The sequence below is a fragment of the Cibotium barometz genome, chromosome 22 (assembly GCF_041138505.1).
Source record: "Cibotium barometz isolate CiBa-2024 chromosome 22, ASM4113850v1, whole genome shotgun sequence".
In the NCBI taxonomy this organism is placed as follows: Eukaryota; Viridiplantae; Streptophyta; class Polypodiopsida; order Cyatheales; family Cibotiaceae; genus Cibotium; species Cibotium barometz.
This window is the reverse complement of record NC_141067.1, coordinates 26,951,012-26,978,721: the sequence shown is the minus strand read 5'-3', so window position 1 is coordinate 26,978,721 and position 27,710 is coordinate 26,951,012. Positions and strand designations below refer to the sequence as shown.

General features: G+C 42.7%; 1 protein-coding gene across 1 annotated transcript; it reads left to right on the top strand.

Moving 5' to 3' along the window:
* The first annotated feature begins 1,444 nt into the window (after positions 1–1,444).
* Positions 1,445–26,717, top strand: LOC147626477 (uncharacterized). The gene is made up of 4 exons (XM_086816538.1): positions 1,445–1,799; positions 2,040–2,374; positions 24,483–24,600; positions 26,068–26,717. Exons 1-4 carry the CDS (start codon positions 1,682–1,684, stop codon positions 26,571–26,573), a joined length of 1,077 nt encoding a protein of 358 aa, XP_086672664.1. The 5' UTR covers positions 1,445–1,681; the 3' UTR covers positions 26,574–26,717.
* The last annotated feature ends 993 nt before the right edge of the window (positions 26,718–27,710 follow it).

Here is a 27,710-nt window from a genome sequence, read left to right as displayed (position 1 = left end):
AGCCATAAGCTTAAGTACATCTCCATTAGCCATTAAACATGGACCATAAGCTTGGTTAACCTACTTAGTCGTCCATTCTTATTAACATCCGTTGTTAATAAGAATGGATGTTAGAAACATACCTAGTTAGTCATCCATTCTTCTTAACATCCATTGTTATATCTACTAACTTTGTTAAAATTTGAAGGCCTACAATGTTTGAAAACAATAATTACATCCTTTCTCACCTCCTCATGATGATTTTCCGACTAACCCTCTTGACCCTGAGGAAGAACTAACAAGGTCAAACCTAGAGATCCTTGGACAACTCCAGTTGTACCAATCACCCTGACCATGACAGATTCCACGTGGAGATCTCTGAAAATGGATCACACATAGTGGCAACCAACTTCAAATTTACGTGGCATAGTTTCCCTTTAGCGAATGGGCTAGGTCCAAGTGGTCAGACCAATAGGTTCAAATCTCACAAAATAAGAGTAGCTGCTTGATTTGTCTTTATGTGACTTTTTCGAAGGTGTCCATGCCGCTTGGTCAAAGGTTTGAGGTTAGGAGCGTTTTGGAATCCCAGACATCTCTCTGACATGCAAAGCTCGTGAATGAGGTTGCGCAAGTTTGTAGTTTTGCAAGTAGGGCTCTATCTTTTCTAGGAAGGTCTCCCATGAAGTTGCCCTTGGCAAAGATGGGCAATTTTTTCACTTTGCCTTTCATGAGATGGGTCATCATAAAGTTTCCCCTTCATAGTTAAACACTACACGTAGACGATCACAAGTATTACTTGTATTTAAATCTATGATCCACTAACTTAATGTCATAAAGAATATTTAGTATTCATAACCCTTTCATCTCACAAGAATTGAATCCTTGATTTCATTAACTTGCAACTTATTACTTAAGGTATCCCATTTCATGTGCAGAGTCCAGAATCTAGCCGCTAGCCTCCAGGTTTCCCTTTTGAAAATGAGCATATATTTAAAAACCTTATATTATTTAATATTAATTAATACTTTTTTTAAAAAATGAGTGTCCTTCATGTGCAAGGTTCACCCTTTTGTGGCCTTTCAAATTCAAGGGCAAATTTTTTCCCCCACACTTCTCTAGCAATACTTGTATTACTATGATACTTCTATTGCAAGTCAAATTACCTTTACAAGGGCTCTGCAACCTTCAAAAATAAACCCTAGGACTCCGACTCCGTCACCGTCGCGCCATCTCACGTGTAGATGGCATGACATTTTGGGCTTAAATTTCAAGCTTTCCTAGTGTGTAACGAGCATTCTCATGCTCACACACACACATATACGACATCTGCGATGCGGTCGGTCGCAAGACGTAACGTGTAGATGGCATGACATTTTGGGCTTAAATTTCAAGCTTTCCTAGTGTGTAACGAGCATTCTCATGCTCACACACACACATATACGACGTCTGCGATGCAAGAAATGCCCCTCTCTCACACACTCTCTCTCACCCACACTCTCTCTCTCTCTCTCTCTCTCTCACACACACACACACGCGCGCGCGCGCGCGCACCACCGCGTCGGCGGTCGGCCGCAACAAGCTTGACTTCCATGTGGTCGTACCGCCGTAACCATGCGTTTTTCCAAAGCTCCTGGTCTAGAGTTATAAGCAATCGCTTCATTGCAACCGTGCAGGCATACTTTTATGCCCCCTTTGCGTGCCTATGGAACGCCAAGAAATTGAAGCTCTAGTTTCAGAGGCTTACAAAAGATCCCCTTTGAGCGTTGATCTGGTCGTCTCAGCGTTCTTGCAAGCCCTTCACAGCCATAGACGCCCTTCTGGTAAGTACTCTCGTGTGTGCGAGCATATGTATATATGTGTCTTGTCTATGTATGCTGAGAGAGCACGTGTGTGTACCCATGTATGTGCATCTGCATGCTTATGCATGCATCATTGTATGCTTATGCATGCATCATGTCCGTGTACCTGTATATGCATCCTGGATGTGTCTACATATGCCCTACTGTGAATCTGGCTTGTCACTTGCAGAATTTCTTAACATTTCAGTTTTTTTGTTCCAGTTTGTACCCCTTTCCCAACTTCATTATTCAGCAAACATGGTGAGAAGGATTTCGCCGCAGCCGAAGCTGCAGTACAGCATTTTTCTGATATTCAATTGCACTTCTGTGGGACGGAAGCAGGACCTTCACATGAGCCGGTGGATAACATAAACCGCTTCGCCGCACTGCCTGTGGAATCTCTGGAGCTGCTGCAATGGTTGCTAAGGTTTCGGTTCAGTGTGCAACTGGTGGTAGATCCAGCCCTTGAGCTGCCAAATGAGATTTCTGACAAATTGTATGGATCCCATGGATTCATGGCTGCACGCGCAGGACTTTTACCAGATTACATTTTAAAGGTGTGTTCACTTGCTCTTAAACACATTAGAGACTTTTTTCCACCCTTCAGAATGGCAAGACTGTTTGCGTAACAACACGGATGCTACGAGTACTGGTGGGACAAATTTGAGGTTGATCTCAAACACTGTTTGCTGCAGGCACATTTACCTCAAGTGTAACATGCATGCGAAAGCCTGCGTAGATAAACCTAATTAAAGATGCTGATTAGATGCTGCTGCAAATACACAAATAGACCAGAGAGTCGACCTAATCTACTCTGTATATTGCAAAACATGAATATTCACAATGATGAACTTGGTTCTAGACTCATATCTTGACGCCTATCATGCAAGCGTTAAGCTCCATGCATGAACAAAAGGTTTTTGTTGTCTCCGGACTTGTGCATGGCTGAGATCCGCACTTTGCAGCTGCCTTCTTGCTAATCTAGGCACTTACACTGCTGCATATGACTTTGGCTTGGTAGATTTGGTAGGGAATGCTCTCACGTGACCCTTAGCTGCCTATTTATATGCAGCTAAAGGGTTGGTTGTCGCCAGATTTGCTGGCTATCTGGGTGAGGATCATGACTCGAGATAACTATGCATGTGAATCTTGTGTTTAATGACTCTAGGTCATTTGGCCAGACTCCAGGCCGGGCTTATCTTGCGATAGTCTTCCTCGACACATGAAGCCTCCTTGTTATTCCATCTGTTTCATGCGGTGTAAATCCCCAAAGGGCCACGTGATACACAGGCTAAACACACAAGGTTAGAACATATAGAAGGGTGCAAGCAAAATCACCGTCCAACCATAGATTCCATCAGGAATCTCCCGCGAGCTAGAGGCTAGGGTTCTACTCCCCTAAGGCCAGGCCAACGTCCCATACCACGAGAGCTTATATTAAGGGACCTTCGGCAAGACTACCTGTGAACCGCCATGTCCATGGAAGGAGTTTGGTCTAGGCACAGACCATTAGCCAAACACTATGATTGTAGGAATCACAACCCATAAGTCACTTATAGAGTGACTATTGCCGCTATAAATAACAATCTAGCTACTATAAATATCTAGCAACCATGATTATCACTAATAATGAACCCTAGTCACTTGTAACTTGCTTGTGGCCCTCCCCTAATCCCAAGGCTCTCCAACCTGACCAAATTAGGAACTAATCTTGAGGATTAGTGTTAGGTACATAACATACTTCCCCTCCTAAGACCTTTTTTTTATAGAAAACAAAATCAGGGAAGCTTCTTCAAACTAGCAATTGTCTCCCAAGTTGAGTCCTCCATAGCCCTTTCTTTCCACTCGATCTTATACTTAGGGATCAACTTATTCCTAAGCTTCCTCTCTTTGAAATCTAGTATAAGCTTTGGCTCATGTGGAACAAAGACAACTCCTCAATCGCTACCAGTTCTTGAGGTGTAACAATGTTATCCTCAGCTCCCAGTTTCTCCTTGAGTCTACTCACATGAAAAATTGGATGAACTTTTACATTAGGAGGCAATTCTAATTTATAAGCCACTTCACCAATCCTTTTTAGGATCCGATAAGATCCACAGTACCTAGGGAACAACTTCCCAACCTTCCTCATCCGCAACATCTTAGAACTCTTGGGTATTGTCACATGCGGAAGCTCTAGGAGTCTTCTTTCAGTCCTAAACACCATCCTGGAACATGCTTGATGCAAAATGCTAGAGAAGAGAGAGAGAGAGAGAGAGAGAGAGAGAGAGAGAGAGAGAGAGAGATAGCTGAGTTTCAGTATATTCATATAGTACAAAAAGGTGTACAAGTCTTGGCCAGCCAGGCTGCCTTCAGAAGTTAGAAATACCTAGTCTAGTCCTAAATCTAAGAGCTAGTCCAAGGAAGGACTGCATGCCTAAACAATGAGCTAGTGTGCCCCTTTTATAGGGCATGAAATTCCATAGGGACTGACCGACTTGCTGTTGGCTAGGTCCTGGACAAATGCCCCTTCAGTTGCTGCAGCCGATAGATGTATATTCCTCATATAACTGACAGCGTCCTGACTCTTCCATAAGGTCTTTCTGCCCAAATTAGCAGCACTAGCTCCTAAATCTGGTCCTAATTTGACTCTTTTTCTGTTGCCTCTAGGGATTAGCCCTGGGGTCAGCCTGCACATGTCTTGTACATGACATCCTCCTCTGCTAAACTTGATGATGGGATTCCAACTTCGGTTCTTGGATGACTGTCATCATCCCATTATCTATTCATGGAGGCCCAACTTGTCATCCTTCCCTTCCTGGCAACCTTTTCACTGAAAACCCTGCCTGGTCTCCAAATCCACTCTAACTCTGATGAAGGTCTATGCATCTGTTCCATCTTGTCCCTTTTTCCTTCGGAACACTTTCTATGGTCTTCTTTTCCTGAGTATTGAGTCTGGCACTCTCACTCCATCCCTTTGGAGGATCATCCTCCCTTGGAACCGTTGCCTAAAAGCCTTTCCTGGAGTGCCGCAAGTGGCACTCGACTCACAGGACTGCCATTCCCCTTGGATGTTGTGGAACACCACCAACCAACCTAGTGGGAACTTCTTCCATGTCTTGTGTTCCTTTCCTTGGATTGTGCACGTTCATTTGGGACTGAATCAATGTTTAGCCTTGTTGAGGGTAATGCTCTGATACCAATGTCACATGTGGAAGCTTTGGGAGTCTTCTTTAAGTCCTAAACATCATCTTGGAACATGCTTGATGCAAAACGCATACAAAAGATAGAGAAGAGAGAGAGAGAGAGCTGAGTTTCAGTAAATTCATTTAGTACAAAAAGGTGTACAAGTCTTGGCCGGCCATAGGCTGCCTTCAAAAGGTAGAAATACCTAGTCTAGTCTTAAATCTAAGAGCCAGAGTGTGCCCCTTTTATAGGGCATGAAATTCCATATGGATTGGCCGACCTGCTGTCGGCCAGGTCCTAGACAAATGCTCGTTGAGTTGCTACTGCCGAGAGATGGATATTCCTCATGGAATTTGGCTGACGGCCTACTAACTCTTCCATAAGGTCTTTCTACCCAAACTAGCAGCACCAGCTCCTAAATTTGGTTCTAATTTGATTCTTTATTTGTTGCCTCTCCAAGGATTAGCCCTGGGGTCAGCATGTGTTAAGACATCATCCCCTACTTGCTGGCTTCCTATTTGGTGTCCTATTTTAGCCTCTAGGGCTGACCATGTTAGTCTAAGGGGCTGGTCACCCCTCACATATACTTTCCCATATTTTTTCCCATTTATGGAGTCCTGGGTATTTTCCTAGTCGTGTAGGTATTTTAGCTTCAGTCGGCTGCCTTCATGTAGAGGTATATATAGCCGGCATGCCTCCCTCATATTTCACTGCTTATCATTGCTTGTCTAGCTTGTCCAGCTGCAGTCCCTCACTTACGGGGTTCTCCCCTCTTGCTCGGGACAATGTATTCCTTTTGGTGATGATATTGAGAGCAGGTTCTCACTTGTGTTTCCACTTTCCCTTCGTCCGCTGCACATTCTATCATGGTATCAGAGCGCCGGTGATTTTCAGCATAGGATGCTCCCTCCTCTACCACTTCAGTTCTGTGTTTTTACTGCCCATGGACAGATCTGCGTTTTTGTGTTCATGCGTTGAAGCTTGCGTTTCTTCAAGGGCTGATTGATACCCATTCAGTGGGCTGCAGTTTCCTCTCTTCAGGGCGTCAGTTTGCAGCTTCTAGGCAGCCTGACAGGGGCGTTTTTCTGGACAGCATACCTTCCCATCTTGGCAACACCTTCCAGGGGTTCTCAGGCGGTTTTTTTTTTCAGGTCTGGACAGCAACATAGCTGTCCCAAACAGGCTGCGTTTTTGGCCTGTTTGGGCTTGCTTTCCCAGCCCTGATCTTGGAGCTCTTTGGGCTCCCTTTTTGCCTGTACCTTCTGGTTATCTTGTGCCATCCTGCCCCCCCCCCCCATTGTTCTCTGCAGCAGTTCTTGATCTGAGGCTTCAGCGTTTCCATATTCAGCCTATTCTACAGCCCCTTATACCTCTGCGTTTTCAGATTTGCAGCCATGGTTGCTGCGTTTTTCTGAACCGATCTTGCTGGTAGCAACCACCCAACCACCCCCGAGCCCAAGGGATGCACACATGAATAAAGAATGAAATACATCATACCTCTACCTTGATGTCCCATACCATCAAGAGGTATAATACAAACCAATAGCATGTAGCTATAGTGTGAAATGGTAGGTGAGTAGATATGGACCTCTACACAAGAGACCATAGCATAGCCTTGGCCTCATGGAGCCCAAACCTCCAAGCCCCCTTGAGTGTGCCCCATGCCCCTATTATATAGGAGGGCCCTCAAGTGACTCTTGACTTTCCATTCCTCATGTGTGACCCTTGGATGCCTGACCCTAACCTTAAACCTTAAGGTTAGTCCTAACCCATGCTCCACTAGAGCTTGTTCCCATGCTCCCATGCTCACAAGCCTAATGTGGGTTAGCCTCCTAGTATATGCACACATAATGTGTATATAACATAGAGCACATAATGTACATATAACATACTTCCCCTCTCTCAAAACATTGCACTCTTGCAATGAAAAGAAGGAGAACTGCGCTGAACAATCTCAACCGACTCCCAAGTCGAATTCTTAATTTCCCTATCTTTCCACCTTACTTTAACCTCAGGGATTAGTCAACTACAAAGTTTCCTTTCCCTGAATTCAAGTACCTTATCAGGTTCATGTGGAACATAGGATAATTCATCGACTTCAACGAGTTCTTGAGGAGTAACAGTGTCGTCCTCACCTCCCAGTTTCCCTTTCAATCTATCGATATGAAAGACTGGATGAACTCTAACAATTGGAGGTAGTTCTAGTTCATACGCAACCGTGCCAATCCGATATATAACTCGAAATGGACCACAATATCTAGGAGATAAATTCGAGCATTTTCCCATTGACAAAGTCTGCGAATCTTTAAGAACATTAAAATAAACCAACGCTCCTGGTTCAAAAGACCGAGATGAGCGTCCCCTATCAGCATAAAACCGTGCCCTATCATGAGCACTCCTGATAGAATCCCGAGCTTCGGTCAGGATTTCCTACATATCACGCAAGAAATCCCTCGATGCATCAAGCTCGATGTCCTTAAGACCGACATCAATAGGTGCCCTGGGTTAATACCCATACATAAGTATGCACGGACTAAAACCAATAGCCGTATATTTAAAACTGTTATAGGCAAATTCCATCATTGGAAGATATTTTTCCCAATATGATGATTTTCTAGAGACATATGCATGAAGCATATCCTCTACAATCTGATTCATACACTCTGTTTGCCCATCAGACTACTGCGGATGATCAGAACAATTCACATTCAAAGTAACTTTTTCGTTGTAAATCTTTCGGAATAAAGTAGGAAAGCATGGCATTATAACAGCAGAAACCAGGGATTCATCGGCGCCCCGACATACCCACATCTGCATATGGAATAATCGACGTCTCGAGTTACCCATATCAACATAGAGTCATCAACGTCTCGATGAGTCACATATGTCCATCCGTAAACCTATCAGGTTGATTGTGTAAATCACCTAAAGTACGGAACTAGAGAAAAAATGCCAACAAAGGAAGAATCCAAATTTCCTTATCCGAATACAACAAGATAAACTTGTTTGAACTCTAAAGAAAGAGATTTCAACAAGTGAAAATGCCGACGAGATTACCCTCATCAAAACATGTAGGCTATAGATAAAAGAAGTTTATCTATAGAATGCCCACACTATAACTTCTAGTGAATTTAGAAAATAAGATTGTCTTTGAATGTTGAGGTCAACATGCTAAGTGATGTAAGCAAAGCAACAATCTTGAGCCCAAATTATCCCATAAGATAATATATGTGAGGGATCACTAGCGTCCCATACCACCATGATACCACCCATACATACCTTAACAATTTGAAACTCCCTAGTATGCCGTCTAGGAAAATATGAATAAAATCCTGTATTAAAGGAATAAGATGGCCTTATCCAGACTTTCACATACTAAACCTGTCTCTATACACTTGAGACTACATCAAGGAATAACTCCTTCTGATTACATCATTAGAAAAGAAATTGAATTATTGGCGCCTTTCTAATGATAACTACCCAAAACACAATAAAGTTAGGGTAGAAAAATAACTCACCTAGATATATAAGCAACTAGGTATCCGAGTTGGAATATGTACAAGAGTACAAAAATATATACTCCAAAATTATGTGCAAAAAACGAAGGCAAATGCTACCTTCAAAGCACATGCAATTATTCAAAAGATCAAAAGATCCTTATAAAACCATGGATAAAAGCATAGAAGCTCCTCGAATCCATAAAAACCATAGTTGATCATAAAAACAATGCATACCATCTAATGGACATAAATCATGCCAAAAGAAGCATTTAAATTGGTGGCCAACTCATCAATCCGGAGTATATGAACGTTATATTGTTCAAATAAAACTCCAAAGTAAGAAAGTGAAACACGTGTGTGTAGCACTCAATAAGAAAAACCCCTAGACACAAGTGATCTAGGCAAAACCTGATGAGTCCTTGTAAAACTTGGAAAACATCCAATAGAAATCCACCAAAACAAACCGATCAACTAATCCATGATAGACTTTGTCTTAGGCTTAAGAAATTAAGCACAATCCACACTTTAATAAGTGCAAAATAAATTATCATGGAAAAGTGTCAAAGGTGAAACACACTTTGAACGAAAATTATAGCCAAATTAAGGAACATGTCCAAAAAGAATGGCTAAACAATGGTCAAAAATCATGAATACATCGTTTAGAATTAATCCAAACATAAATATCCATTAATACGAGGTATAATCGTATTAATAATATGCGAATAACACGCATCTATCTAATGTCAGCACGAGAAAACGTACTTCAACATTAAATAACCCTCGAAAATATTAAATTCTCGAGAAAAAAAAAATTATCATGATTTTTTTCTAATTTTCCCAAATTTATAGGGCCTCAAAATATAATAATTTTGAATTCCACCAAACCTATCTCATGGCATTCCAAACCTATATTTTTCCAGAAAATTTTTAGCAATTTAATTTGCCAAAATACCATTGATATTTTAAAAATACCAATTTTTAGGATTTCTAAAAATAATTTCTAGAAATTTCCTAATTTTCCCTGAGAATCCCATCGTTCACGAAATTTCCAATTTCGCCCGACAATTCTCAAATCCAATGAAAATTTTCAATTTTAATGGATTTTTCTAATTTTCTGGGTCAAAAAATATATTTTTAAAGGAATTTGAATGGTCACGGGCGCCCGAATGGACACACCACATGCCAAACACCAACCCCACATTTTCCAAAATTTAAAATAACCTTTGTCTAATTTTCCACTAATTTTCATGAATTTTTTGAAATTTTTAATCAACCCCGAACGCATTTAGAATACGAACGGTCAAAAAATTTCGGAATTCCAACGGTTTTCCCGGAATACGGAAAGCCAAAAGTTTTGGGAAAATGAAAAGACAAAAAAAATTCGGAATGTGAAAGGTCAAAGGTTTCCGGAATACGGAAGGTCAAAAGTTTTTCCGGAATTCGGAAAGCCAAAAGGTTTTGGGAAAACGGAAAGCCAAAGGTTTTCCGGAAGTTGAAAAGCCAATATTTTTCAATAAGAAATTTTCAGGATTTTTTCTGAGATTTTTTACTCAAATCCAGTAATTTTCAGAAACTTCCAGGCTTTTTCCCAAGCTTTTTCCTTGAAATAAATTCAAAAGCCTTTTTTTTTTAAATAAAAAAAACTCATTTTTTTAAAAAAAATGAATATATGTTTTATTAAGGCTTTTAGCCTTTTGATTTTTTTAGGGGGGGAGGCGATTTTTCGCCGGCGGCTGCTGCGCAGCCCCCCCCCCTCCCGTCGCCTGCGCATGGACCAGAGAGAGAGAGATAAGATTCTCTCTTCTCCCTTCTCTCCTCCCTTTCCTCTCAACTTTCATTTTCATTCTCTTTCTCCAATCTCCTCTCTCTGCTAAACAGAGATTAATTTAATCCATTGATTAATTTTTTAATTAATCATATCTTAATCATAATTATCATTAATTATGATTAATGTTTAAAAAAAATCATTTTAAAGAGATTTTCTCACGGAAAAAATGAGAAAAAATCAGATTTGAGAAACGGAGAGGACCCCACGCACACGGGAGAGCATCTCATGCATCAACACGCTGTCCCCTACTGAATTTCAGTAGAAATTGACAGAATTTGATCGCATTCCCGCGGAAAAAACCCGCAAAAAATGTATAAAAATACATTTTTAATCAAAAAAATGCTCAAAAAATTCCTAAAAAATTAGGAAAAAATTTCTAAAAATTCTAGAAATTCAGGGAATCCATCCTCTCAAAAATATCCACCATAAACTTTATGGTATTTTTGAAAAAAAATCCATTAATGCTCAATTTTAACCATAAAAAATAGGGAAAAATAGCATTAACTCACGGTATTCCCCCGCAACGTCGATTCGTCCATTGAATTGAAGTACCACACGTTCCAATCACCATAACGATGATCCATGTGCATTTCATCAACACAAATCAACAAAAGATAACATTTTATTAGTAAATATTAAAATTTACTAAAAAAAATCAACAATTAAATAGAGATTGCTCTACCTTCACTTGAGCTTGATCTGTTGGACCCGAAGGTACCTTCTCTTCAGCGTTTTTCCTCATAGGAGGTGTGGACACTAGTTGACCTAAATTTTCAGGTTTGTAGCCCTTGTTTGGCTGTGTTTTCTTCTCCAATGGACACAAATCACTTGTAGAGGGGGTTTCTTGTTTGGATTGTGGCTTTGGAGGCAGTTTGGTACTTGAGGAGGATTCTGAATTTCAGATTTTAGTCAGCGTTTTGCTGATTTTGGAGCATCTATACCTGTGTTTTGTTCCTGGCTTACACGGTTTCCCGGTTTCTACATGTTCCTTGCCTTCTGTTGGCGGTGGAGTGCTATTTTTGCTGGATAGCAGTGTTTTGGCTGCGTTTTGCTTCCCACAGGAGTTTTCTACAGTGAGAGGGGGCCTTTCTCCAGCTACTTCACTTGAGGATCAGTTTCGGGAGCTGTTTTGTATCTGTGGAGACTTTCTTCTGTGACAGGAGTTTTCAGTTTTTTGGAGGAGAGCAATGATCTTTTCAGAGATAATGAGCAGAGTTTATTTCGTCCGAGCTTGTGTTCTTTGCAGTATTTGCAGAACAAGGAGGGTGTTTTTGCCCTTGCGGTGTGATCCTTTATTTGTTGCTGATTCTTGGGATTTGATTCTACTTTTGGAACAGTCTTCTGCTATCTGTGATGCTTTTGAGGACTTTGTTAGCATTGCAGTTTATATTCCTGCTTCCCTTCCTCATTGTGAGGAGTCTTATCTCTGCATCTCTTTGTGATGCTTCTGAGGATACCCCTCCCCCTGCTAGTTCTGCAGGTTTATTGTTTTGGAGGATGGTTTTTTGAACCCAGTGGGATGCTTTGGATCTATGGTTGCTAACCGTGCCTGGGGCACAGTGGTACTTCCAGAGTTTTTTGGATTTGGATCAGACTCAGGTTGGGCTTATATCAGTCCGATGATATTTTTTTTCAGAGGGGGATGTGGAGTCCTTTGATCTTGCGATGCCCACCTCAGTGGTGTGTACTTTGTTAGAAGTCATCTCCTATCTATTTTTATACACCAGGGCCTTTGTTGTGGGTGTGCCCGCCCTTATGAGGTGTTTTCTCATTTTTCCCCACTCCGTATTTTCCCCCCATTTTTTCCCTATTTTCTGTGGCAAGGGAGGCAGTCTAGTAGTGGCAGGAGGACCTTGAACCTGGCCGACTTCATTTGTGGAGACTCTGGAAGTGGCCGACTGCATTGCATGAGTTGTGGACTTCCCTGCTCTGCTGGCCGACCCCCTCTGCTGCTGGCTGACTTTGGATTTTTAGTTGTGGGGGTGTTTTTGTGTCCTATCGGCTGCCCTACAACAGGCCGACTATTGATGGGGGGCCATATAAAATGGCCCCCAGACCTCTTGTCATTTTTGTATCATTCTCGGGATCTTCTTGTGTGTATAGAGTAGAGTTACACGCCTCTACCACTCTATCTCTTGTGCTGTGATTTTCTGCACTGCGTTTTGCTCTTGTGTTCCCAGATCTGGTCATCATCTCCGCTGCGCATTCTGACATGGTATCAGAGCCTAGGCTCTAGATAGTTCTTGGGATTTGTGTGAGCAAGAGGGGGACTGTTGTGTTGCTGATTGGTGGACTGTTTGGGACTGTTCGGGAATAGGAGAAGCAAGAGGACGGCAGGCTGATTTGCTGGACAGCCACTTGCAAGTGTTAGTTCTTCTTTGTTCCCACCCACCCACCCTTTTCAGAGTACAACCCCGCAATGGCAGATCTGTTTGAGATGGCCGAGAGACATGTGAAGATCCCGACACTCCCCACGTTCCCGGTGGACCGTTAGTTGGACGAGAACAACTACGGCATATGGAAGGTTATGATGGAATCTTTTCTGGAGTCTTACGACCTCGTTGATTTCATCGTTGTTGGGGTTCCACGAGGCTTATTTGCTTGTCTGCTATAAGCTTCTTGTGCTTTGGTCAAGCGGTCTTTAATTGACTCAATGATTTCGGAAAATGCTTCCATCGTTTTGTTAGCCTCAAGAGATGGAGACACCAATCTCATCAAAAGAGAAGAGAAACGACGACCAAAGGCTGCTTAATACGAAGTCTGTCCGACACTGGATGAATGAGTATCGTTCAAGATAGCTTGTACCAATGGAAGATAATGTTCCCATTTGGACTGCTAGTCATGACAATATGACTTGAGAACATCAAAGGTCAACTGGTTATAGATTTCTGTCTGTGGATGGAATGCACTAGACAACTGTAACTTGATTCCAAAGTTTTCAAATAATGCCCTCTAAAAATGCGAGGTGACCTTGGAATCCATGTCTGATGTAATGGTGCTAGCAAACCACAATTGGGGTACCAATGTTTGAGAAAAAGATGGGCTACGTCCTTAGCTGTGGCCGTATGCTTGCATGGAATGAGTATGCAGAACTTACTGAAGCGATCCACAATGGTAAAACACTGAGTGTTACAGGATCTGGTGGATGCTGGTAGAGGCCCTACAAAGTCCATGGAGATGTCGATGAAAGGTCCATCGGGGATAGGCACAGGTTGAAGTAACCCCGCCTTCTTTGTATGTGGAAGCTTAACTTTTTGACAAATCTTACAGGCTTGAACATGTGAATATACATCTTGTTGTTGGTGTTGGACTCACACACTCACACACACAAACTTGCACATTAGGGTTAGGTGCAGAATGGAGAAGCTCACATAGAAAATGAGAGAGAGAGAGAGAGAGAGAGCCAAAAGTGTGGTAGTCACAAAATGCAAGTCAACCCTTGCATGTGTGCCACATCCATATAATATAGAAGTACAAAATATTATATGTAGAGTGTCCTTTCACACTTGATATCCAAGGGGAAAAATCACATGGGAAAAAGTGCCCTTGGTTAAGCCCTGTTCACACATAGCACTACCATAAGTGAGCATATGCCTACAAATCCCCCCTGTAGTGGAAGTGTGAACCTATACAAGGTAGCAAATCACTCTCTGTATGAGAGTAAGCCCAAAGCTTTGCGGAAAGCTTCAAACTTTTCTTGAGGTAAAGCCTTTGTGAATAGATCTGCAACATTATCCTGTGTAGGGCATTAAGATAAATTGATCTCCCCTGCATGTAACCTCTCTCTGACATAGTGATAATGAATCTCAATGTGCTTGGTACGTGCATGAAATACTGGATTTCGTGCCACGGCCATAGCACTCTGGCTATCAGTGAGAATGGTGGTGGTGTCTGCTGACACTCACGAAGATCAGTCAATAATCTCCTCAACCATACACAATCTACTGTAGCTGTGAAGACTGCCTTGTACTCAGCCTCACAAGTAGATGTGGCAACAGTGGGTTGCTTTTTACTCAACCAAGAAATCACTGTATGCATAAAGCTGCAAGCTGCCCTCCCTGGGATAGAACAAACCAAGATCTAGGGTACCTTGAAGATAACGAAAAATGCGTTTGACTGCTTGCCAATGCTTTGTGCCTGGGCTGTGCATGAATTTGCTCAACAAAGACACCCCAAAAGATATGTCTGGCCGTGTGTTACACAAGTAAATGAGACATCCCACTGCCTGGCTGTAAATGCCGGCCTCAAAAGGCTCTCCAATATCATGCATAGTAAGCCGTACACTTGGTTCTACTGGAGTAGAAATGGGCTTACATTCATCCATGTGAAACCTTTTTAGAAAACTTTTTATGTACTTAGTTTGCTGCATAACCATGGATGGCATAGGATGCATAGAAGGTAAAAGTTGAACTCCATTTGTGTTAGTAGGCGGGGTGGAGGCTTGCTCCGCTTGCCATTTGTGGCAATCCTTCTTACCATGCCTAATACTATGACAGAAAAAGCATTTGTTTTCTGATTGGTATTTTCTTTGTTCCTTTGGAGGAAGATAACCTCCAGTGATGCTTGCTTTAGCCTTTTTCTCAAGGGTTTTCTTAAGCTTGGATTCCTTATCCTTCTTACCCCCTGAACTAGAGCTAGAACTGTCGTCCTTCTTAGCATCTTTAGAAGATGCATTATGTTTCCCTGATTGCGTAGCAGATTGCTGCTGCTGGGGTTTGGTACTAGACTGCGGTTGCTTAGGCTTGCCTCTGTTCATCTTCATTTCTTCATTTTGAGCCAAAGTCAAAGCCTGGTCATATGTACTGGGTTCAAAGTTACGAAGTGTGAACCGGATGTTAGGATCTAATCCACGAATGAATTGATCCATCTTGGCCTGCTTAGATAACCCTAACTGTTATGCTATAGTTATAACCTTACCGGAAAACTGAAGCACGAGTGACCCGTTTTGTCTCATTCCATAGAACTCATCTACCAGGTTGGTCAAACACTAGGGAGGGAGAAATCTGGTCTTAAGGTCATAGACAAAAGTATCCCAGCGAAAAGCTGTGACACTTGTGGTCGGGTCTGTATGAAGACTAGACCAATGCTGCCACCAAGTAACTGCCTCACCCGTAAGGTGGGGAGCCGCTACGTGGACTCTATCTTGAGAATCTGTGATCCTAGCTAAAGGAAAATGAGCATTAAATTGATGAATAAATTGATTAACAGCCAAATGATCACGCTTACCATCATACTTACTAAAGTTTGGTTGAGTTCAGATGACAGTAGTCGATGTCGCGGGATTCTGGCTAGTGGCACCTATGGGTGGGGAAACTAAAGAGGTGTGCCGATACTTCAGATGTATGGCCTCCTTTTCCCTTTGGTGTTTAAGTAACATGCGCTCTCGATCGAGCTCTCGTTGGTGCTCCCAAGCAGCGAGTTCAGTTTGACGCCAGTCTTCGTCGATCTTGCGTTGGCTTTAGTGATTAGCGCAACTTATCTAGCCTTTCGGTACTCCGTTTGGATTGTACTACTTATCTAGCGATTAATGCTACTTATCTAGTAGGTAAAGATCTCTTCTTTTGGCTTGCAGAGGTAGTGGCTCTTCCTCATAGTCCCGTCTGTTTGCTTTTTCCTCTCGCCGTCTGCCTTCATCCTGTCCCCTTTGGTGTTTCATCTGAAAGAAGAGGGTGATGAAGTTGGGGATAACTAGAGGAGTGGGTATTGTTGTTGTTGCCTCCAAAAGTTGGGGACGCTCCATAAGAAGCTGGTTCTTTGCTCGAAGTAGAGCTATGGTATCTGTAGTAAGCGGAAGAGCAAGGTCTCCTTCGGGGGAGACGTCTTCCTGCTGATGTGTACTCTCCTCTGTAGACATGTTATTGAAGTGAGTGGTCGTGCCAGAGCGAAGTTTGACCATCCAAGGATGCTCTCACGCTAGGATGCGGTGTCTGTGGACAAGCTGAATCTGATACCAATGTAACATGCAGTGGAATTATGCATAATGCAGGATCCTGTCACACACAGTCTCACACCGTCTTCTTTATCTTGAGTTTCGTGAGTCTTTAGCAATCCACGTTTCTCACTTCAAACTTTAAGAGATGAGAGAGAGAGAGAGAGAGAGAGAGAGATCTGTACACCTTATTGGGTCGCAAATTACCCACTGAAGGGCCCCCTCCTATTGCTAGGAGTATTTGCTTTATTATCTTTGAAGAGAATGACCGAGGGACTGACTTTGGATTGTAGATAAGCCAAATGCAAGATCTCTGAAAGACCAAGAGTATGCACTCTTCTAATGGAATGTAGGAAGGCTGCAAATCTGAGGGTGAGAGAAGAGCAGCTTTGGGACTGTTCTAGGCTGAGTGTATGTATGCTGAAAATGATTGTATGAATGTGTTTTACCTTGACCAGAAGGGCTGTAGCAAAATGATGCTATGAAGAATGCTGAATGGTGCTGCGTTTTGACGATGAGGGGTTGGATGCTCAATCGTTAATGCTCCTTGTGCTGAAGGATAAAACGCTTGAAGGCTGATGATTGAATGATGATGGGATGTGTAACTCGCGGCGGGTGCCCGGGGGACTAGGACCTTTTACACACTTGTTGATACCATCAATGCATGTTAAAACACTTAAACATGGCCACAGCCTTAACACATCCATCATCACTTTGCATAAAACATAAAGCTGGACAAAACATCCACAAATGCTGAAAATGCAGCTTGCACGTGTGACACCGCATAGAGGCCGGAATGGGCCGACCCCTCCCCTTGGAGTATTTTATTACCCAAGGAGAATAATATCATGTACAAGCTTTGAGGGCCTTACTCTCCCCACGGGAGATGCCGGATTATCCATATACAAATGCCATAACACAGCCCAACACGAGGCTACCAAGCCGGAACATAGGCTGTAGAAATGCCGAGCCAACAATATAATCCATATACCTCCGTGTGGGTACTGATTCTTCCCCAAAAACCACGGGTCTTCATGCAATAGAGCTGGTACAGCAAGTACAACTCTCCATTCAGTTGGTACAATAGGTACAATGGTTGGTATAGCAGGTATAGTGGCTGGTACAGTAGGTACAATGGTTGGTACAGCCAGTACGGTGGCTGGTACAGTAGGTACAGCAAGTACAAATGTTGGTACAGCATATATAGTGACTAGTACAGTAGGTACAATGATTGGTACAGCAGGTATAGTGATTGGTACAATAGGTACAGTGGTTGGTACAGCCAATACGGTGGTTGGTACAGTAGGTACAACAAGTACAAATGTTGGTACAACATGTACAAAGGCTGGTACAACAAGTACAATGGCTAGAAATCATAATAAATGATTAAATACCCTTGCCTTCAGTATTTCTTCGCGATGGAAGCCTCCAAAACAGTCCCCAACAGCCGGTATTCTTCATGGGTAGCCTTCAAGAGAGAGAGAAAGAGAGTAGCCATCATTAGGGCAGCCTGTAACGGTGGTAGAGGCTAGTGTGCAACAAGAGAGCCTCCATTAATGAAGAGAGAGGGCTCCAATTTATAGATTTGGGCCTCCCATGATCTAAAATGGCAAGAGAAGGCTACAATGACAAGTGGAGAGCCACACAATAGCTGAAGTGACAAGTGTGAGGCCACTTGTCTCACTTTGATCCATTTTCTAGCGCTTCTTCGCTCCACGCTGAAGGGCCAGCGCTGCCTTCGCCGTGTAGAGCTACCACACTCGCCTATCAATGGCCAGCGTTTTTGCATGCCTTGTAGCCTACGCTTGATTAGCTGCGCCTGACTCCTTGCTAGCTGAGAGCAATTGTGTGGGGTTACGCCTTGTGGCCACCAACACTTTGCTGCGAGCCGGTGCCTGCTATCAAGGAGAAGAGGGAAGAGGGAGGGATCACTAAGCTCTGATACCAGTTGATGGGGAGAATTAGGGTTAGGTCATGTGGGAGACATAAACAGAGAGAACAAGGGAGAGAGAGAGAGAGAGTTGTGGGGATAAGTCAACTCATGAGGCATGAGTGTGTGACTCCCCTATCACACATGTATATTGCACTAGTACACATAGTGCACTTAGTACATTAAAAGTACTAAGTGTACTATGTACTATAACTTATGGGCTTGTACACACTATAAGGGTGGGCATAACGCCTTTACCCCAACACACATGACCCTTGGCATAGACATAAGTCCCATGCCAACCAGGTATCATGTCCACTTTACCACTTGCACTCCGTGTTGGTACTCTGACCACACACCTTGGATGAGAGGTGGACTCAAGTAACAAGATAAAACAATCACTCGCAGGCATAGATAACCTGGTGTTCCATAAGCATTTCTGCTACACATAGTTTATAGGCATTTCGGCCACCAACTCGCACTACCCTCTCAAGTGCCCATGTTCCCTTCCATCTGCTCTCTATTGTTCCACCCACACATGGTAGAAACAATCTTCAAGAGAGCACGTAGGACAAGAGAACACTACACAGGGTATGTTGTGCTTGTCACTACCCTTTGAAGTGCCCATGTTCCCTTCCATCTGCTCTCTATTGTTCCACCCTCACGTGGTAGAAACAATCTTCAAGAGAGCACGTAGGACAAGAGAACACTACACAGGGTATGTGAATCATGAGTTTCATAAGTCCAATGCATCCCAAATAAAGGGAGCCAAAAGGAATAATCTATAAACCTGAGGATGGATTCAAATCCCTAGAAAAGAAGTCCAGGAATCCATAGACCTGTATACCATAATCCTTGTATACCATAACTCTTACCACATACTCTGTGCTAACCACACACCTTGGAGTAGAGGTGGACTTTATCCATAAAAGCATCATATCCATGAGATATCCAAAGATTTCTTCTCTATAGACTCGGACAGATTTGTCCATAGAAATTGCTTGTGAAGCCCAATATCTATATAAATCTCGTCCAAGAAAGAAATCTCCATGATATAATCCATCCCAATAAAGGGAGCCATAAACAATGTTTCCTTGAAACCATCTCAAGGCAAACAACAACACCTTTCTCCTTGCATGGCTATACAAGGGTTAGTGAATATCAAAAACACTTCATAGTAAATAGCCAAAGCACCAACTTTGCAAACTCAAAGTATACTTAGCTTTTCTTTGCCAGGTTGGTCATGAAGCCAAAATAAATATCTCCTCACCATATCCTTAAGATATCCTGAGATATATCTCCATATAGCTTGCCTATAAGCTTGATAATATAATCCACAATATCCATATGGAAAGAGTGCTAAACGTGTACACATAAAGCCAACTCCATACTTCCAAGATAAATTTTGTGAATTCATAAATCCTTAGATCAACAAGCTATCTACTGCCCATGCTCTTGCTTCATAAGCTATGAAGTGGTTGGCCATGCTTAACAGCAATGATGGTAAGTGTGGTCCCCACTTGAGATCTTTTCTCTTCCTTATTGATAGAAGGAAGCCTCCGCTTCCAAGGAAGTCTATGCTCTGATACCAATGTAACTCGTGGAGGGTGCTCGGGGGACTAGGGCCTTTTACACACTTGTTGATGCCATCAATGCATGTTAAAACACTTAAACATGGCCACAGCCTTAACACATATCCATCATCACTTTGCATAAAACATAAAGCTGGACAAAACATCCACAAATGCTGAAAATGGAGCTTGCACGTGTGACACTGCATAGAGGCCGGAATGGGCCGACCCCCCCTCCCCCTTGGAGTATTTTATTACCCAAGGAGAATAATATCATGTACAAGCTTTGAGAGCCTTACTCTCCCCACGGGAGATGCCGGACTATCCATATACAAATGCCATAACACAGCCCAACACGAGGCTACCAAGCCGGAACATAGGCTGTAGAAATGCCGAGCCAACAATATAATCCATATACCTCCGTGTGGGTAATGATTCTTCCCCAAAAACCACGGGTCTTCATGCAATAGAGCTGGTACAACAAGTACAACTCTCCATTCAGTCGGTACAACAGGTACAATGGCTGGTACAGCAGGTATAGTGGCTAGTATAGCAGGTACAATGGTTGGTACAGCCGGTATGGTGGCTGGTACAGTAGGTATAGCAAGTGCAAATGCTGGTACAGCATATATAGTGACTAGTACAGCAAGTACAATGACTGGTACATCAGGTACAATGATTGGTACAGTAGGTACAGTGGTTGGTACAGCCAGTACGGTGGTTGGTAAGTAGGTACAACAAGTACAAATGCTGGTACAGCATGGACAAAGGCTGGTACAACAAGTACAATGGCTAGAAATCATAATAAATGATTAAATACCCTTGCCTTCAGTATTATTTCGCGATGGAAGCCTCCAAAACAGTCCCCAACAGCCGGTATTCTTCATGGGCAGCCTTCAAGAGAGAGAGAAAGAGAGTAGCCATCATTAGGGCAGCCTCTAACGGTGGTAGAGACTAGTGTGCAACAAGAGAGCCTCCATTAATGAAGAGAGAGGGCTCCAATTTATAGATTTGGGCCTCCCATGACCTAAAATAGCAAGAGAAGGCTACAATGACAAGTGGAGAGCCACACAATAGCTGAAGTGACAAGTGTGAGGCCACTTGTCTCACTTTGATCCATTTTCTAACAAGTGTCAGGCCACTTGTCTCACTTTGGTCCACCTCCTTGCCACATGTCCCAATCGAAGAGATGGGTCCTTCCATAAACTTTATCTCTAAAAATATCCCAACTGGTAGACATTCTGTCATAGGCACTTTGCCAACTCTTGGTATCTGCTCAATTCCAGATGTAATGACGCGAACAGAATTTCCATCGGAGTCAGGCCAAAAATAGCAACTCTCCTAAATTTTAGGAGTGTGGTCCTTTGTATTCTAGGATAATCCCCCATTCCCAAAGCTTGTACTTTCCAAATATTTAGACATCTTGGAGTCCACCAGACCCCTTTCATACTGGGAAATGTCCAGGCTGGTGACATGATGCAAGACGCGATGCTATTTATATGGGTATGTTGGCTGGTCGGTTGGTTTGCAAGCCCGGTGAACTTAATCGCATTTACTACACTGAACTTAATTGCATGTGGCCGACTAGTTTAATGAAGCTACACGACTGGATAACAGGTGAAATAATGGTAATAAATGCTGGAAAAATATGTGACAAATGCCAAATATATAGGATAAAATACTGGATGATATCCTGAGGCTTTTGCAATGGTCTATATGCATATGGGATGAATGATATGCAAAATGCACACATGATCTAATGCAAACCCTAAGGCTTCTAGTGACTTCTATATGCATGAATGATTCTCTCCAAGTGGGTTAAGGGACCCGATTGACTGACGGACTGACTCTCTAAGGCTGAGGAATGACCTACGTAGCTCATGCCTAACATATCCTGGACTGAGGATTACAATGGGGTCACAGCATACGACAAATAATAAATCCTAAAGGGTTCTACTACTGTACAGTGTTGCACTAATGATGAGCCATCTTGTTACCATGCACTACAATGCAAAGTGCATGTGACACTGTTGGTTGGCCAAGTCCTAGACAATAATGTTGTAGCCGACATGTCTTCCTTTCTTTAAGTGCTGGCCGATAGCCCTCCATGTCCACCTTCAATTAAATCCTTTGCCAAGACAGCAACCTATGCTCCAAAGTCAAGTTTTGATTTGTCTTTATCTGGTTGCCCTCTTCAAGACTAGCTCTGAGATCAGCCAGTGCATGTCTTGCACATGACATCCCCCTCTGCTAAACTTGATGATTGGATTCTAACCTGTTTCTTGGATGATTGTCATCATCCCATTCTATTCCAGGAGTCCCTCTGTCATTCTTCCTACTCTGGCAACCTTTTCACTAAACATCCCGCCCGATCTCCAAATCCACTCTAACTCTGATGAAGATCTATGTATCTTTTCCATCCAGTCCCCATTCCATTTCTGCCCTCCTTGAACACTGTCTTTGGTCTTCTTTCCTGAGAAATGAGTTTGGCACTCTCACTCCATCCCTTGGAGGATCAACCTCCCGTGGAACTGTTGCCTGAGAGCCTTTCCTGGTGTGTCCCAAGCAACACCCGACTCACACGACTGCCATCCCCTTGGGCTTTGTGGAACACCACCAACCAACCTCGTGGGAGTTCTTCCTTGTCTTGTGTTCCTTGCCTTGGTGCACTTTCCTGTACCTTGGACCTACACACCTTCATTTGGGACTGAATCAGTGTTTAGCCTTGCTAAGCCTGATGCTCTGATATACCAGTGTTACATGCGGAAGCCTTGGGAGTCTTCTTTCAGCCCTAAACACATCTTGGAACATGCTGATGAAAAAACGCATGCAGAAGAGAGAGGAGAGAGAGAGAGAGAGAGAGAGAGAGAGAGAGAGAGAGCTGAGTATTCAGTATATCATATAGTACAAAAAGTTACAACTGTTCTTGCAGCCCTTGGTTGCCTTCCATGAAAAGGTAAAACACCTAGTCTAAGCCTATATCTAGATCCAGCCCCAAGCTAGGGCTGAATACTGAAAATGATGAGCAACAATGCCTTTTATAGGCTTGGGAATAACCACATGGACTGGCCGACTGCTGGTCGGCCAAATCCTGGACAATAAATCAAGATAATATATCTTCCTCCCTTCAAGCACTCACCGACAGCCCTCCATGTCCACCTTCAGTTAAATCCTTTGCCAATGCAGCAACCTATGCTCCAAAGTCGGGTTCTGATCTATCTTTATCTGGTTGCCCTCTTCAGGACTAGCTCTGAAATCAGCCAATGCATGTCTTGCACATGACATTACCGAAGTTCTAGGTTGGTAATCGTACATCAGCATAAACAGACTGTAAACGGTAGCCGAATACTTAGCACTATTATGGGCAAACTCAACCATCGGGATGTACCTCTCTCAATCAGATGGTCTCTTAGAGACGTATGCATGAAGCATATCCTCTAGAACCTAATTCACCCTCTCCATGTGCCCATTGGATTGAGGATGATCAAAGGAACTCATACTCTCCAATTTTTGGAAAACTCGCTACCAGAAGTGTCCAGAAAACATGAAGTCCCTATCACTCACTGTCACAAGGCAACCCATACAATCTGAACAATTGCTCAACAATCTGCTAAGCCAAATTAGTTTCTCTAACGGTGGTTGACCTTGTAAGTAAAAACCCTAACATCTTTGTCAGCTTGGCGACCACCATATTTACCTAACATTGATGACATTTCACCACATAGTCCTGAACTTCCACCTTCATCTTAGGCCAATAAAACGTAAGTCTATCACAAATATACTTGATCGTCCGGGTTTGGGAAAAGTACTGGACTTCCACCTTCATCTTAGGCCAATAAAACTTAAGTCTATCACAAATATACTTGATCGTCCGGGTTTGGGTTCTTTCTGGTAAATGCGGCGTAGGGTGACCCCCCTTATCCCACCCACCCTTTCTCAATGTGAAAGGCTTTCATCCTTCGCCATCATTATTTATCCCTCGTTTTAGGTGACTTGTTATTCCACAGAGCTTGCAGATTTACTCAAGGGTCTCAAAGCAAGCATGGTGGCCATGTCTAACCGTCTTGATTGATAGAGTCGGCGCACGACGAGTGCCTAGTGTTCCGGATTTGGATTCTACCAGGATGTGGGAGATTTCCAAGTATGGAACTCTGCTGAAAGTCCAGCAGCAAAAGGGCAAGGAGATTCCTAAAGTGGAGTTGTTTAGGCCATGGAGGATAGCAACAGTTCACTTGATGGCAAACCATGCTCCTGATGAAAATCATTTGTGCAGGACCAACAGTTCGTAACTTTGTTGGTTCCTAAATATTTTTTTCATGGTCTATATCACATTTCACTGAAGTATGATGCTCCATGTTATTTGAATAAAATAACTTGAAGCCAACCTTTGTGGCAGCATCAAGAATCAGATACAAGGGCTTGCACGGCTTTTGAAGAGAGTAAATCCCAGTTTGGAAACATTTTTACATTCCATGGAACGTCTGCAGAGAATCTACATAGCATTCTGTGGGGTTGTCCAATACTATGTTGTTGCATCTTGTGTTTTGCATATAGTCAGGCATGCGATCGCAAACCAATGCCCCTGATGCAAAGCTTTTGTGCAGGACTAACAGTTCGTAACTTTGTTGGTTTCTGATTGAGGACTAAATATTTTTCATGGTGTATATTACATTTTGCTGAAGTATGATGCTCCATGGTGTCTGAACAAAAGTACTTGAAGCTCACCTTTTTTTTTTTGGCAGCTTCAAGAATCAGATACAAGGGCTTGCACAGCTTTTGAAGAGAATAAATTCCAGTTTGGAAGCATTTTTGCATTCCATGGAACATCTGCAGAGAATCTGCATAGCATTCTACGATGTGGTACACCTATTTTCCCTTTTTCTTGGTGTGCTTTGTTATATTTACATCAAACATAGTTTTCACCAGCCTAGTTCGGCCTGTCTGCAACTCTGCTTGTTGTGTGGACTTGAAATTCCAGTTCTTTCATTTGGCTTCCCATAATCCATTCAATTAAATCTTGTCTGCTTATGGTCAACTAGATAAGGACGTAGTAGTGCTGGCTGTGTGCACAGTGTACAAGAAAGGTTTTAGATGATGTATTGTAAGTTCAATGCTGATAGATATACGAAAAACGCTTGAAATAGTGCCATAGGCTTAAGTGGCCATTCCCACACTAGGCTTAAGTGTCCCTTCCCACGCTTGGACGTCCCCATGGAAGAGGCCCCTTGGAGGCTTTGGGGGGTGCAAAACAATACCCCCCATCTCTTTATAAAGCATACATCCTCGTGGTGCTGGACATCATGGTAAGGATTTTGTCTGGTCAGTTGTCTCTGGTCCACAGCTTTGGTAATCGTGCACTCCTGAAAAGTGCGCTTAAAAAGGCCAGCTTGAACCTCAGAAGAAAAACCTCAGTAATAATCCATCAAATAATGTGCATGTTTTGGTATCCCACCAGCTGCCCCAGTAGATGTTGAGGCGATCACCAATTGGGCTTGGGAAATGATTGCCACACAGGAGGCGTCAGGTGGTTTGGATTGGTTCCAATTGCACCTCTCCTGAATAGCTTTGACTGGTGCTGCCTTGCTATGGTGGGATGACTATTTAAAGCATCATGGGTTTTGGACATGGGATGACTGTCGTTAGGGATCCTGAACAAATTTACCTGTTTTTTTTTTGTTTTTTTTTTTTTGGGGGGGGGGGGGGTGGGGTGGGGTGGGTAGGAAAGGAATACCCCTCACTTCTACATCCTATGCGGCATTGGACATCATGGACTGTTCAGTCAGTTTTCTCTCTGCAGCATGGTGCCGTGCTTCTGAAGGAGCACCTCCTTCGAGGAGCCACACTGGAGGCAGAAAGAAAGAAAGAAAGATTTTATTAACGTCTTCCAAAAGACCGAACTTGGCCTATGAGACAAATCAGTGTACCTGTGTGGGGTATCCTCTGTCATCCCAACAAAATGAAAAAGTATTGAACTAAAAAGCTGAATCTGGGTGTGCAATAAGTACAATGAGTGGGGGAGGGGATGGAGCTCTACTACTAGGAGAATGCAAAGCTATATGCATGGAGTATACAATCAGAGAGCCTCTTAACATAACTACGCTGTAAGATGGCATACATCATGATCGTCTTATTGAAATACTCGAGACGTCAACCGTTTTTGATGCTGTGTTGGCAGTTAGATATTTTATTATAAGAATTTACTGCTTTTTTGGATATGATTGTTTGATGTTATACAAGTCCTTGTTTGAAGGAGTAATAATTATGATAATTCTGTTAAGTAGTTATCTGGGTGGTACTTGGTTGCTCATAAATCTGTTGGTTTTTCAGGCCTGCTGATTTTAAGCAATTCCAGTTTACAAAGGAATGGGGCCATTTTTGGAGAAGGCATATACTTGTCTTCCGATCCTGCTGTTGCTCTTGGGTTTTGCAAGCCTGGCAAGGGTTGGGAACATTCATTTTTTGGGCAGAAGGCAAGATTTTTACTACTGTGTGAAGTAGCAAAGGGCGATAAAGTTTTGTGCTCTGCTTCTTCCAACTCTGGAGCTTCACTGAAAAAGCATGCCAAGGATTTGGGCACGTACATTATTGTTCAGAATTGTGATCTTGTAAAGCTTCGCTTTATCTTTCTGTATGTGGAACCATCTCGCTGTAGAGCTGCTGCACAGGATGTGAAGGAAGAGCTTCATCCAATGCAAGCTTCTCGAACTGACTTGCCTACTCTTTCGATGGTTAGGAGGATAAATTGGTGTAAGATGATGATCCTTTTGTATGCCATGCTTCTTTTGGGCATTGCTAGCTTCTCAAAATTTGCCACAAAGATGCCTAGAAGATAAAGGAAATCAAATAATTGAGCAGCTAGCTAGCTCTTTTGGTTACACTAGTCCTCATGTATTCATCACATTTTTTGCCTTGACCACTTGGCCCTTATAGAATATGATCGAGAAACATTATACACAATCCAACAGACTTGGGAAATATCACCATTGCCAATGTATTACAAAGAAATGCTTGCATTTCTATTTTATGTCAATGTGGTAAAGCTTTAACAAATAGCTCCTATATAACCGATGAAGGGTTGAAGACTTTTGCTCCTCAATGCTAGAAAATCTGAAACTAATGTCCCTTTTCCACCAATCTTAATGATGGCTTTTCCTCCTCTCACACAAGGTCTTGAGGTTTCCCAGAAGGAGGGAAAACCCTCCAATAGGGTCTTACACTTTATACCTTCATAGTGTTGTCCATAGAGTGCAAGGCTATTGCAAGGTTGTCCATACCTTCACAAATTACTATCACAGCTCGCTCAAAATATCTTTTAGCACACAAGCCATACAAGAGCGTTCATGGCCAAGTCAAAGGGAAGAGAAGATAATGAGCATCCTCATCTAGCACTTCTCTAGAACACAATTGGGAGCGATAATTATCCGTTGATATCTATGTAAGAAGTTACACTTCCTCACAATGTCTTTCATCCAATCCCTTTAATCTTATTTCTAGGACCTTAGCTAGGATCTTATGCTAACCATTGTGAAGGTTTATTGGTCTCTAATTTCCCAAGGTTAGCTTATCCCCCGCTTTGTGTAGAAGTTTGATGACCCCTTTGTTATGTCCATTTGATGAGCAATTATTTTCACCGTTGAATTGAACCATTTGCCAATGATCTTGATGTCCTAGGCCCATCTGAACTACTCAATGGTGAGTCCATCTAGTCTTGAAGGTTTCTCATTCTCCATTTCTTTTAGAGTACCCTCTACTTTTGTGAGGTGTGAGAAACAATTTGGGCTTTAGCATAGTTGGACATTGATATGGGGAATATTCATGGTGTATCTCATCCAAATCCTTGAGTGGGCATAGAAAAAAAACAATTGTCATGGAAGGAGACAAAGGCATGGTGAAAGAAAATTTCCCTCAGGTTCTTAATCCCAATAATATCTTCTCTATGGTGTTTGCTTTTGAGACATCTCAAAAAATCT